General features: G+C 37.1%; 1 protein-coding gene across 1 annotated transcript in view; it reads left to right on the top strand.

Moving 5' to 3' along the window:
* Positions 1-9,397, top strand: part of LOC127875263 (baculoviral IAP repeat-containing protein 6-like) — a 148,633-nt gene extending 139,236 nt beyond the window's left edge. Inside the window, exons 62-67 of the mRNA XM_052420211.1 lie at positions 111-218; positions 812-1,026; positions 1,561-1,722; positions 2,097-2,174; positions 4,495-4,818; positions 5,742-9,397. Of these exons, the coding sequence (XP_052276171.1) occupies positions 111-218; positions 812-1,026; positions 1,561-1,722; positions 2,097-2,174; positions 4,495-4,818; positions 5,742-6,011 (1,157 nt within the window). The 3' untranslated portion in view covers positions 6,012-9,397. The remainder of the gene's footprint in view (positions 1-110; positions 219-811; positions 1,027-1,560; positions 1,723-2,096; positions 2,175-4,494; positions 4,819-5,741) is intronic.
* Positions 9,398-12,877: the final 3,480 nt, after the last annotated feature.

The raw sequence follows: 12,877 nt of genomic DNA, 5'->3' as shown, positions 1-12,877 counted from the left end.
GAAAGTGTTTACCCTGATAAGCCTTTGCTGACTGCACAGGCTAATCTGAGACAACGCTTTACGCACATGCTTTCAGCCCCATTTCCCCATATTGTCAATCTTCTGTTCAGTGAGTACAGACGATGATGGAGATGCTTCCAGTGAGCAGGCAGAGAAGGGACAGAGTCAGGAGAGTGTGGACCAGATCTACCTAACGGAGATGCAAGCCTTGCAGTTCGGTAAGCAGTTTTGTTCTTGATATCTGGCCACTTTGTTTTGTTCTTAAATTGTAGTTGCATTCTTATATGACGGCCATATTGTATGGACATTTTGTATTCAATGTTGTCTTACGTGTCTAAAAATGCGGAAAAGAATCGTCAAAAAAGGTGTATTTTTCACATGACAATTAAATCTTCATATTTTCCTTTGTTTAATTCATAACTTAATTTACATGTATGTGTTTACACAAACCTGGAATCAGATTGTAAGAAAAGTGAAACACCTAAACAACATTTTAAGTGAAAAATAAAGTTGCAGAAGGGATAGGTATTCAAATAATACAAAAATGCTTTTATATTTCAAGACGATATATTTGAGTCTCACTCTCTGAAAACATTGCTTGATGCATGAGCTGTAAGTGTTGTCACAGATAAGCCTGTGCAGTCTGCGCAGGCTTATCAGGAATGAAACTTTTCACTTGTATGGTATTTTTTATTTAAAGGAAGTCTCTTCTCAACTAAAATCCAGTCTAGGCAGAAAGTGTGGGACACTTAATGCACATGCATTAAGCCCAGTTTTCCAAGAGCGACACTCAAACATTTTATTCCCACAGGCCAGTACGAGATGGTGACGGAGGAGGGCTCCACTCTCAAGTTCACGCTGAGACACCACTACGAGAACAATGTAAAGGCTGCGGGTGATGTGCGCATTCCCACACGGATACGCCGCCTTGCCCAGGAGGCTGTCACCCTCTCCACGTCTCTCCCACTGTCCGTGTCCAGCAGCGTGTTTGTACGCTGCGATGAGGAGAGGCTAGATATCATGAAGGTGCGTGGCTCCAATGGTTGATTTTTTTTTTTTTAATTGTGTATTTTTATTTTGTCTAATACTTTTATTGTCCAAGTGACTGGGTATGATACTTGTCAAAGGCATCCCATTCACACATTTCAATGTTTATATAAGTAGCATAATGTGATATTGTTATGGGCATAGATTAATTTTTGGTAGTTGAAAATGGAAATCTGTGGAATAAACTTATTTTTGCAGAGGTGAAATTTTTTGCACTCTGCCATTTTAGGAATTTTTTAATTATCCTGAATATTAACCCATTTTATCTACTACTAAGTTTCTTCATAGGTATCAGGTCCATCAATATGTACATGTTCATTAGGTTTTAAACAAATCACCATTTTGCCAATGCATACAACACGGGTTGTGTAAAAAAATATAAGTAAAATACTAAAATACTTCACTTAATAGTTCACTGGACAAATATGATTTCTCTGAATAAGTATAAAATATTTTATCATACCTTTTAAATGAGTTAATGAGAACAAACCATGTTATTCTGTTGCCCATTAGGTGCTGATCACAGGCCCAGAAGACACTCCCTATGCCAACGGCTGCTTTGAGTTTGACGTGTATTTCCCAGTGGACTATCCAAATGTTCCCCCTAACATCAACCTGGAGACAACTGGGAACCATGCTGTCCGCTTTAATCCTAATTTATACAACGACGGAAAGGTAAGCAGGAAAATGATTCAGTAATCTAGAATTTCGCTTCTTAACGTTGTTATAGTCAAACCAGGCCCCATTGACAACTAACATCCTTGAGCTCAATCTTCGACTCATTCTCGTGTAGGTCACCTATCTTACTGGAAAATATTTTGGTTTGTGACGTGTTTAGGCTAAGAGCAGATCACTCTGTCTGAAGCTTGATGGAAACACATTCCTTTGAAGTTACTTGTCGAGTGATAATATGTGAACATTTATAAATAATATAACTGTAAAGTCTGCGCTAACTTTGCTAATGCTTTATCGGCCGCTTTGGTTGTGATAATATTAACATTTCCTCCTTTGTTACTCATATACAGGTTATTTCTTATGTTTCTGTACAGGTATGTCTGAGTGTTCTGAACACCTGGCATGGACGCCCAGAAGAGAAATGGAACTCACAGACCTCCAGTTTCTTACAGGTAGTTAATGAGAGACTTGTTCTTGGAAAACTGGGCTGAATGCATGTGCACACAGTGTCCTCACAGATTGGTCCTTGCAGTCTGCACAGGCTTATCTGGGAGGACACTTTTTGATCAAACTGGATTTTTATGCTCCCCAAAATTTTTTGGGGAGCATATAGTTGCCAGTTTGTCCTTCCTTCCTTACTTCCTTCTGTCACACTTTTGTTACAGTTTCTCATAGCACCTTCAATACTTGACCGATCTCTTTCTTTATTGGCATGTAGGTACCTTGCATGGACCTCTACCTTTTGATGAGGTTTGAGGTCACTGGGGTCAAGGTCAAGGTCACCGAGGCTAATAATAGATTTTTCCGTCACACTTTTGTTACAGTTTCTCATACCACCTTCAATACTTTACCAATCTCTTTCATATTTGGCATGTAGGTACCTTTCATGGATCTCTACCTTTATATGAGGTTTGAGGTCACTGGGGTCAAGGTCACCGAGGCTTATAATAGATTTTTCCGTCACACTTTTGTTACAGTTTCTCGTAGCACCTTCAATACTTTACCGATCTCTTTCATATTTGACATGTAGGTACCTTGCATGGACCTCTACCTTTTGATGAGGTTTTAGGTCACTGGGGTCAAGGTCACCGAGGCTTATAATAGATTTTTCCGTCACACTTTTGTTACAGTTTCTCGTAGCACCTTCAATACTTTACCGATCTCTTTCATATTTGACATGTAGGTACCTTGCATGGACCTCTACCTTTTGATGAGGTTTTAGGTCACTGGGGTCAAGGTCAAGGTCACTGAGGCTAATAATAGATTTTTCTGTCATGCTTTAGTTACAGTTTCTCAAAGCACCTTCAATCCTTACCGATCTCTTTCATATTTGGCATGTAGGTACCTTTCATGAACCTCTACCTTTTGATGAGGTTTGAGGTCACTTGGGGTCAAGGTCACCGAGACTAATAAAATATTTTCCGTCATGTGTTTGTTACTTTACTGATCTCTTTAATATTTGGCATGTAGGTACCATCCATGGACCTCTACCTTTTGATTAGGTTTGAGGTCATTAGGCTCAAGGTCACCAAGGCTAATAAAATATTTTCCGTCGCACTTTTCTTACAGTTTCTCATAGGGCCTTCAATACTTTACCGATCTCTTTCATATTTGGCATGTAGGTACCTCGCATGGACCTCTACCTTTTGTTGAGGTTTTAGGTCACTGGGTCAAGGTCAAGGTCACCAAGGCTATTAATATATTTCCTGTCATGCTTTTGTAACAGTTTCTCATAGCACCTTCAATACTTTACCGATCTCTTTCACATTTGGCATGTAGGTACCTTGCATGGGCCTCTACCTTTTGATGAGGTTTGAGGTCACTATGGTCAAGGTCAAGGTCACCAAGGCTAATAAAGATTTTTTTAGGTGGCTTTTAACACAGATTGACAAAGCGCATCATCGGGGAGCATCCATCAGTTTCACTGATATTCTTGTTTCTGAGAGGAGACATCATCTAAATAAAAAATACCAAAAAAAAAGCAGAAAGTGTCATCCCTGATTAGTCTGTGCGGACTGCACAAACTAATCTGGGACAACTTTTTACGCACTTGCATTCAGCCCAGTTTTTCCCAGAACGCTGTTATGTGAAATACTTGTTATGAGGAGATTTTTAGAACTCCCTCAATAAAGAAGAGGGGGGTATACTGCATTACCCATGGACGTCTTTCTGTCTGTCCATCCAGGCAACTAGTTACAGTATTGGAAATGCAGCAGCATTGGGGTTTTCTGAACTTAATAGTTCTATCTTCTAAAATAGGTTGGTAAAGAGTGTTTTTTTTCCAGAAATGAAGATTAGTCTATGTCTTGCAAAAGGGAATGTTGGTATAACTATTCAACTTATCAGTAGCCCAAATTTGTTTGCTCTGCCTGTGGTTGTTTGTCCATGGGTTTGCAGTAAGTTAATCAAATTATGCCATAATTTATTATGTTTATTTCTAAAATATAATTCCATGATTTGTAACCACAATCCTTGATTTGCAAGTGCCTACTAATCAGTTGCTGAATATATGAACCTTATTCTTGGAAATCTGGGTTGAATGCATGTGTGTAAAGTGTCGTCCCAGATTAGCCTGTGCAGTGGTTAAGGCTTATCAGGGACAACACTTTTCACTTTTATTGTATTTTTTGTTTAAATGGCGTTTCCTTCTAGCTGAAATCAAGATTAGGCGAAAAATTGGTCTTGGACAACAATTTATGGACATGCTTTAAACCCCATTTTCCCACAGCAAGACTCATAAGATTTCCCATAAACTCCCCTGTCCATTTTCAGGTTCTAGTCTCCATCCAGTCTCTAATACTGGTGTCTGAGCCCTACTTCAACGAGCCGGGGTACGAAAGGTCGCGTGGTACGGCCTCTGGGGCGGCCAGTTCCAGAGAGTACGACGCCAACATTCGCCAGGCAACTGTGAAGTATGCAATACTGGAACAGATCAAGAATCCCACGGCGTGTTTCCAAGAAGTCATTCACAAGCACTTCTGGCTCAAACGTCACAAGGTGCTCAAGCAATGTGAGGACTGGATCGCAGAAATGGAGTCGTTCAGCAATGATAAACGTACTGGAAGGACTATCACTCACAGCATTCTGGCTCTTAAGGTAGGCACATGAGATGGTATTGAGCCTCGATTTTAGAGAACAGTGCTTAATCCATATGTGAAAAGTGTTATTCCAGATTTGCTTGTGGGACTGCACAGGCTAATCAGGGACAACACTTTTCTCCTTGACTGGATTTTGGCTAAGAAGAGACTTCCTTTGAATGAAAACCTGTGCTGACTTCACAGGCTAATCTGGGTTAACACTTTATGCACATGCATAAAACCCTGTTTTCTCGGAGGCTCATTTAAATGTGTAACATGTATCAGCTCCATGAAGTATAAATCAAATTATGGTTGTATTACTTGATAAACTTTACGTTATTTCAATACAATCTGGTGGATGTAGGTGGCCACTTTTTCAGCTGAATAACACATTCAAAATATTGATTGTCAACACTTGAAGATGATGATGATCGGTGACAATAATACTGGTATATCACTTGAATTGTTTCTCTTGGTTAGTTTCTGTTATGACAATGTGAAGTTTCCCAATGCCAGCGTGAAGTAAAGTTATTACTTGCAAGCAAGAAATTAAGGAAATAGCTTATATTACTATGATTATTTGATGATCTGAGCATTTCTGGTACAGAATGGTCCATATCTACAGTAGGACAATTGATTGTTCCTCCATTATCTACCATGTCTGAAAAGCGTATCATGTTCAATGATGTGATGTACAACACACGCAGTTATCTTTTCCCCGCTCAGAAGTAAAGTGCAAGGGGCTATATGAAATCAGCAAAATCCAGAACAGCCTGTGAATCAGTATATTTGGGTTGGAAAGGACACTTTTAATTTTTTATTCAAGTAAAAAGGTCTTTAATTTTAAGATTTTCTAAGGGACTACAAGTGGGTCAAAATGCGTATCTGAGTGGTAAAGGGCTTATTATGCTAAATTAATGTAACTTATTTTACCGTCCACAGAAACACTACAGTCAGCTGAGAGAAGAGTTTGCGAAGATGAAAGCCCCTGAAGGCATGGAACACATCGACCCCACCCTGGGTACTCAGGGGCAAGGAGCTTGTGGTCCCAGCTTTGTCTGCGCAGGGCCCAGTCACCTGACCGGGGAGGAGTTGGGGCTGATAAGGGGCCCAACTATAGACGAGGGGATCATGGGGGGTCAAGAGATAACCATGACCCAGGATAGCAACTCCAATACAGCCTATGAACTGGCTACGTCTACAAACTGCTGATACGTAGGGCATGGCATTAATTTCATGTGATGTGAACTGACAGGGAGATGACATTGAGATGTAGGTGATAGGAAATACACTCAACATTTATTTGATCAAATCTTTGTTTTATACAAGTGTGTCACCAAAATGCAAAACAATTTGATAAAGATTCAAATTGAGCATTTGACCAATAATACTGAAGTAATCAATACACACAATTGAATTGGTTTCATGTTAGATCTTTTTGAGAAGGAACCTGTATGTATACTGAAAAGTAAATATATATACTGATATGCTTCTAATTTCTTCATCTTAAAAGCTTATTGTTTAACAAATTATATAGTGAGCTTTTAGCTTTTGCAAATTTCACATTTGTGTTTACTTTTGTAAATGCCCCAATATATTGGTGACAATACACATAATAGTACTGTTAACTGCATTAACTAAAAAATTTGTATATTTTTTTTGAGACCCTATAGTGATTGGGTACTGTTACTTGATTGTCTGACACTTAACAAGTAACTGGTGAAATTGAAAGCTCAAATTAGGCATACAAATCAGATTTACTAATACCAGTTTCATTTACTGTTAAAAAGAGTTTGAAACACTTAATTTAAGTCTCTTTTAACTTGAACTACAAAGGACTAATGCTAATGGTGACAGGATGTGATATGTTCCTCATGTGATATATTTGCACAGTGATATAAGTGTATGCTGCAAATGAGACAGGCCTAGCCACACATACATGTTTAAATGTTCTGTTAAGTATTTGATCGAGAAAAAAAAAGGATAATTTGTATACACAGTTCATGTAAATAAGCTATTTTGACTAGGAATTGACGTTCAAAGTACACAGCACTGACCATTTAATAAAAAATTGATGACATTGATAATGTGACAATTCAGATGTACGCTTTAATTCATAATAATTGTTAAGTTTTTAATTCAAGCAGTATCATGCTTACATGTTTCTTAACATTTATTATAATAAAAACATGACTGACATTCTATCACAAGTGCAAAAGGTCAATGTGATTGGAAACGTGATTCAATAAACGAGCTGTATAAGTTGCATTAGAATACATCCTATTTTTGTGTTGTACATGTAATGATCAGAAATGTTTGTTCATGGCTAGAATGAATAAACGGTGTCCCAAAATCATTTTAACTTAGTATGTTGTTAATTAATTGATTGTCTTGTAGACTCTTGAGGTATGTCTATAATGCATATTAACTTCATTTGTTAAAGTAAAATAGTACTAAATGGTTTAATATTATATGGTTGTGTAGGGATTAGAAATGTATTATTGGATTATCAAACACATTTTAATGTATGTGCTATAAGTATGTTACAGAATTCTGTGGGAGAAAACAGTGAACAAAGTAACTGAAAACCACATGCTCATAGAAGCTTGAAAACTGTCATAATATATATAAGTTTATGAACAGAACAGCAATATTTTAAATAGTTTTTGATAAAATTAAAATAACAAGGTTAAAGTTTTAAAAAGTACTAATGTAGTACTATCCCCAGGGTTGGAAACCGGACCTCTTCAAGCAAAAGATATAATGCTAGCACAGCACCATGCATGCTATGGACATTATAATGATTATGCTATGTTGGTTATGTGCATTTTGCTAAATTTGTGATGAGCATTGCAAAGGCTCTTTTTTATGTTCCCTACCACTATAGTGGAGGACATATTGTTTTTGCCCTGTCTGTTGGTTGGTTGGTTTGTGTGTTTGTTTGCTCCAACTTTAACATTTTGCCATAACTTTTTCAATATTGAAGATAGCAACTTCATATTTGTCATGCATGTGTATCTCATGGAGCTGCACATTTTGAGTGGTGAAAGGTCAAGGTCATCCTTCAAGGTCAAAGGTCACATATAAAGCTTTAAAGCAGCGCAGAAGGGGACATAGTGTTTTTGACAAACACATCTTGTTTACAAATGCGATTCGTGATTATCCATTAACAAACTGGTTACATGTTTCGTAGTAATAAATGCGATTTCGCCCCTTTGAATACAATGCATACATTTTTCACTGTATGACAATTTTGCTAAAAATTGTTATTTTGAGAACTGTGAACAAGTCCCCATAATAATACAGTGAAAATTACTAGGAATTACATGTCAAAAAGGGAAATTCATTATGTTGCATTTCATACTTATGTGTGAATACGAAAAATTGACTGCAATTTAGTTTACAAAGTTTATCATGGAAAGAGATTTAATATGTATGGCCCAAATCATTTTGCTTTGCTTTTGAGCTCACCTGAGCACAATGTGCTCATGGTGAGCTTTTGTGATTGCCTTGTGTCCGTCGTTCGTTGTGCCGCGTCCACATTCGCCTTGTAAATACTCTAGAGGCCACATTTATTGTCCCATCTTCCTAAAATTTGGTCAGAAAATTTGTGCCAATGATATCTTGGACAAGTTCGAAAATGGTTCCGATTGGTTGAAAAACATGGCCACCAGGGGGCAGGGTATTTTACCTTATATGGCTACTGTTAAACCTTGTGAACACTCTAGAGGTCACATTTATTGTTGGATCATCATGAAATCTGGTCAGAAGATTTTTTGCAGTTATTTCTTAAATGTGTTTGAAAAGGGTTCAGGTAGGTTCAGAAACATGGCCGCCGGGGGGCAGAGCATTAGTCCTTATAATAATATTTATATGGCTATGGTAAAAACTTACTAACACTCTAAAAGTAACATTGATTGTCCGATCATCATGAAACTTGGTCAGAACATTTGTTTTAATAATATCTTGGATGAGTTCGAAATAGTTCGGTTTTGTTGAACATGGTCACCAGGGGGCAGGGAAGTTATCCATATATGGCTATAGTAAAACATTGTTAGCACTCTAAAAGTTACATTTATAGTTCACTCTTCATGAAACTTGGTCCGAAAATGTGTTCTACTGATATCTTGGGTTGCATAGAACAGGTCAGTCCTTTTGCATCTCAGGTGAGTGACTTTGTGCCTTTCAGGCCCTCTTGTTTAATAATTATTCTAACACAATTGAATAAATGATGATTCTGTTGATTTTCTTGAAACGTGTTTATTATGCCTTATGTACAATTATTTAAATTGTCAATTTAAATATTTAACATATTGCAATTGTATTTTCAAGTCTTACTATATAAGAATGGATGTACATGTATTTTATTTAATGAATATATAAAAGAAATCGTATCATTTTGATTATTAGCATTGTTGTGTAGCTGTAGTAGTTGTTGTTGTACATATCTGAAGACTGTCATTGTTGATTTCTTTCTCTTTTTGAAGTATTTGTTGTTTGTCACGGAAGTATTTATTATGAACATGTTCATGATGCAATTTGTGCAAAGTTGCATAGTTATACTGGTTAAAACAATTAAAACCAAGTGTGTAACTCAATTTAAGCGTTGAGTACTGATTTTATCACTGCACCAATTAAACAACACAAAACTTCATTTGAAGTAACATAAATACTCAAAATCAACGAATATTTTGCAAAATATTTCGTAAAACAAGGGCTGTTTGTAAAACATGCATGCCCCCCATATGGGCTGTCAGTTGTAGTGGCAGCCATTGTGTGAATACTTTTTTTAGCACTGTGACCTTGACCCTTGACCTACTGTGTCAAGTCACAGTGACCTTGACCTTTGATCTAGTGACCTGAAAGTCAATAGGGGTCATCTGCGAGTCATGATTAATGTACCTATGAAGTTTCATGATCCTTGGCGTAAGCGTTCTTGAGTTATCACCCGGAAACCATTTTTCTAAGTCGAGTCACTGTGACCTTGACCTTTGACCTAGTGACCTGAAAATCAATAGGGGTCATCTGCAAGTCATGATCAATGTACCTTTGAAGTTTCATGATCCTAGGCATAAGTGTTCTTGAGTTATCATCCAGAAACTATTTTACTATTTCGGGTCACCTTGACCTTTGACCTAGTGACCTGAAAATCAATAGGGGTCATCTGCAAGTCATGATCAATGTACCTATGAAGTTGCATGATCCTAGGCCTAAGCGTTCTTGAGTTATCATCCGGAAACTATTAGCCAAAATTTAAACACCAGATGTGGTCCGGTAACATAGATTTAATGAGATACAAAATATTTGTTTTATTTGTTTGTGCGACAATATATTCTATGTCAATTTCTCGCCATGATATCCGAACATTTACAAGCAAAAGCGAGACTGCCTTTGGGCAGGGTTGGAAGAACGACATAATCATGAGAACAACGTCGTGCTTCTCAAGCTGCCCCAAGCCTATCTCGCGTTGGCTCTTAAATGTTTGGATATTGTAGCCGGAAATTCACATGGCAAATATTGTGACCAAAAAACCAGCATTTTGTTTTGCATTTAATCATTTTTTACTAGACCACATCATAAGTTGACATTTGGTTATTTCAATATGGAACATGGATTTTTTTATGTTATCTTTATTTTTCAAAATATTGTACAAAATACTCGTTGGTTTTGAAAGTTTATGGGCTTTAAACTATTTAAATCATAGGATACCCATTTACCGTAAAACGTTGTGTATAACGCGCATTTATGTATAACGCGCATCTACTTTTTAAAGCTAAAAAATCGGGGAAAAAAGTTTTTGAAGCAAAAAAATCGGGGGGAAAATTCCGTACCGCAGGCTAACTGAAAATCGTTATATTTACATTGCCGATCTTACGTATTCTTTTATTGCTTCAATTATAAATTATTTTTTAAGACGATAACGATACAACTAGTTGGTGTTTTTTTTAAATCATATTATGCGTAAAAATAAATATTTGGATTTAAATGAATTATGCATGAAATGCACACTTTCCACGAGGATACCATCAAGGTTTTCATCATATGTCTCCGAAGTAACTGTCCACGATTTTATCGTGGAGTACACATAACAGATGGATTAGTTATAACTAAGAAACTGACATTATTGATTGGTATTGTCACCTGGTTATTCATGCATGACTAATTCACAACCGCGCGTTTTATTTACAATGCCGATATCATGCGTTCTTTTCGAGTGTCTAAAATTGACAGGAGACTTTAACGACTCAAACTTCTCAACACCATCACGACATTACCGGTGATAAACAAACAATGGAGGTGTGAAGCCGTTTGCCGGTTCGCATGTTTTGATAATAGCCCAGCTACACAAAACTTGACAGGTGACGCAAATTGCTCAATAATCACATCCTCAATCTTGACAAGACGTATGAAAACGTGTAAACAAACACAGCATCAATTTTATTAACACATTTGAAAAGCAAGAAAAATAATCTTAAATATATCGGGAAATACCTTGCCGACATACTATTGTAAATCGACAAGTGCCCCCAAATAAATTGTGTAACCCTAGTACAGTAGGGTATAATATTGTGGGAAAAGTAAACAATAACATTTAAATAAAAATGGCTTCCTCGTTTTTCATTCTCTTCTTCAAATTTATTTGATTTCAATGCTCTGTACGTACCTGAAAAAGATATAAAATATATATGTTAACTTTATAATGTTTGTTCATCTTATTCAGATCGTCAATATAACACTATTATTAACATAGTTACAGTTAAAACACCGGAAAACAGAATGATGCGAATTACCGCTACTGGGTAACTGACAGCGAAAAAATGTCTTGGCATGGCTGTAGTTGTGCATAACGCGCATCAAGTTTTTAAAATGAAATTTTGGGGTAAAAAAGTGCGCCTTATACACAACTTTTTACGGTATTTTGCCTCGCAATAACAGAAACACAAGTTTATTAAGAGTTTTAAAATATTTCAAAACGATATAAGTTTTCAGCAACAGACCTACTTATTACAAAAAAATATCTCAATACAGTTTAATATTTATACCCCCATTACTGGTAATGGGGGCTATATAGGAGTCACTTAGTCGGTCCGTCCCGAAATTTCATCCGATCTTCACCAAACTTGGTCACAAGTTGTATCTAGATGATGTCTAGGTCAAGTTTGAATATGGGTCATGCCAGGTCAAAAACTAGGTCACATGGTCACTAAGTGTGTTTTAAACCAAAAGTTTGTCCGGACCATAACTATGTCATTTATGTTAGATTTTAAAATGACTTGGTACGTTTGTTCACCATCATGGGACGGTGTGTCGTGTGAAAAAAGTACGTTGATATCTCCAAGGTCAAGGTCACACTTGGGGTTCAAAGGCTAAATGCTTGTCCGGGCCATAACTTTGTCATTTATTGTGAGATTTTAAAATCTTTTGGCAAATTTGTTCACCATCAGTGGACGGTGTGTCGCGCTAAAGAATTACGTCGATATCTCCAAGGTCACACTTTGAGTTCAACGATCATAAATTAGCTTGTCCGGGCCATAACTATGTCATTCATTGTGAGATTTTAAAATCCTTTGGCACATTTGTTCACCATAATTGGACGGTGTGTTGCGCGAAAGAATTATGTCGATATCTCCAAGGTCAAGGTTACACTTAAAGTTCAAAGGTCAAAACTGGCCATAAATGAGCTTGTCCAGGCCATAACAATGTCGTTCATTGCGAGATTTAAAAATCATTTAGCACATTTGTTCACCATCATTGGACGGTGTGTCGCGAGAAAGAATTACGTTGATATCTCCAAGGTCAAGGTCACACTTTGAATTCGAAGGTAAAAAATGGCCATAAATGAGCTTGTCCGGGCCATAACTATGTCGTTCATCGTGAGATTTTAAAATCATTTGGCGCATTTGTACACAATCATTGGACTGTGTGTTGCGCGAAAGAATTACACCAATATCTCCAAGGTCAAGGTCACACTTTGAATTCGAAGGTCGAAAATGGCCATAAATGAGCTTGTCCAGGCCATAACTATGTCGTTCATTGTGAGATTTTAATATCATTTGGCACATTTGTACACCATCAGT

The sequence above is a fragment of the Dreissena polymorpha genome, chromosome 3, assembly GCF_020536995.1.
Source record: "Dreissena polymorpha isolate Duluth1 chromosome 3, UMN_Dpol_1.0, whole genome shotgun sequence".
NCBI lineage: Eukaryota > Metazoa > Mollusca > Bivalvia > Myida > Dreissenidae > Dreissena > Dreissena polymorpha.
Note: the sequence above shows the minus strand (reverse complement) of the source record. Positions and strands in the feature narration are given on the sequence as shown.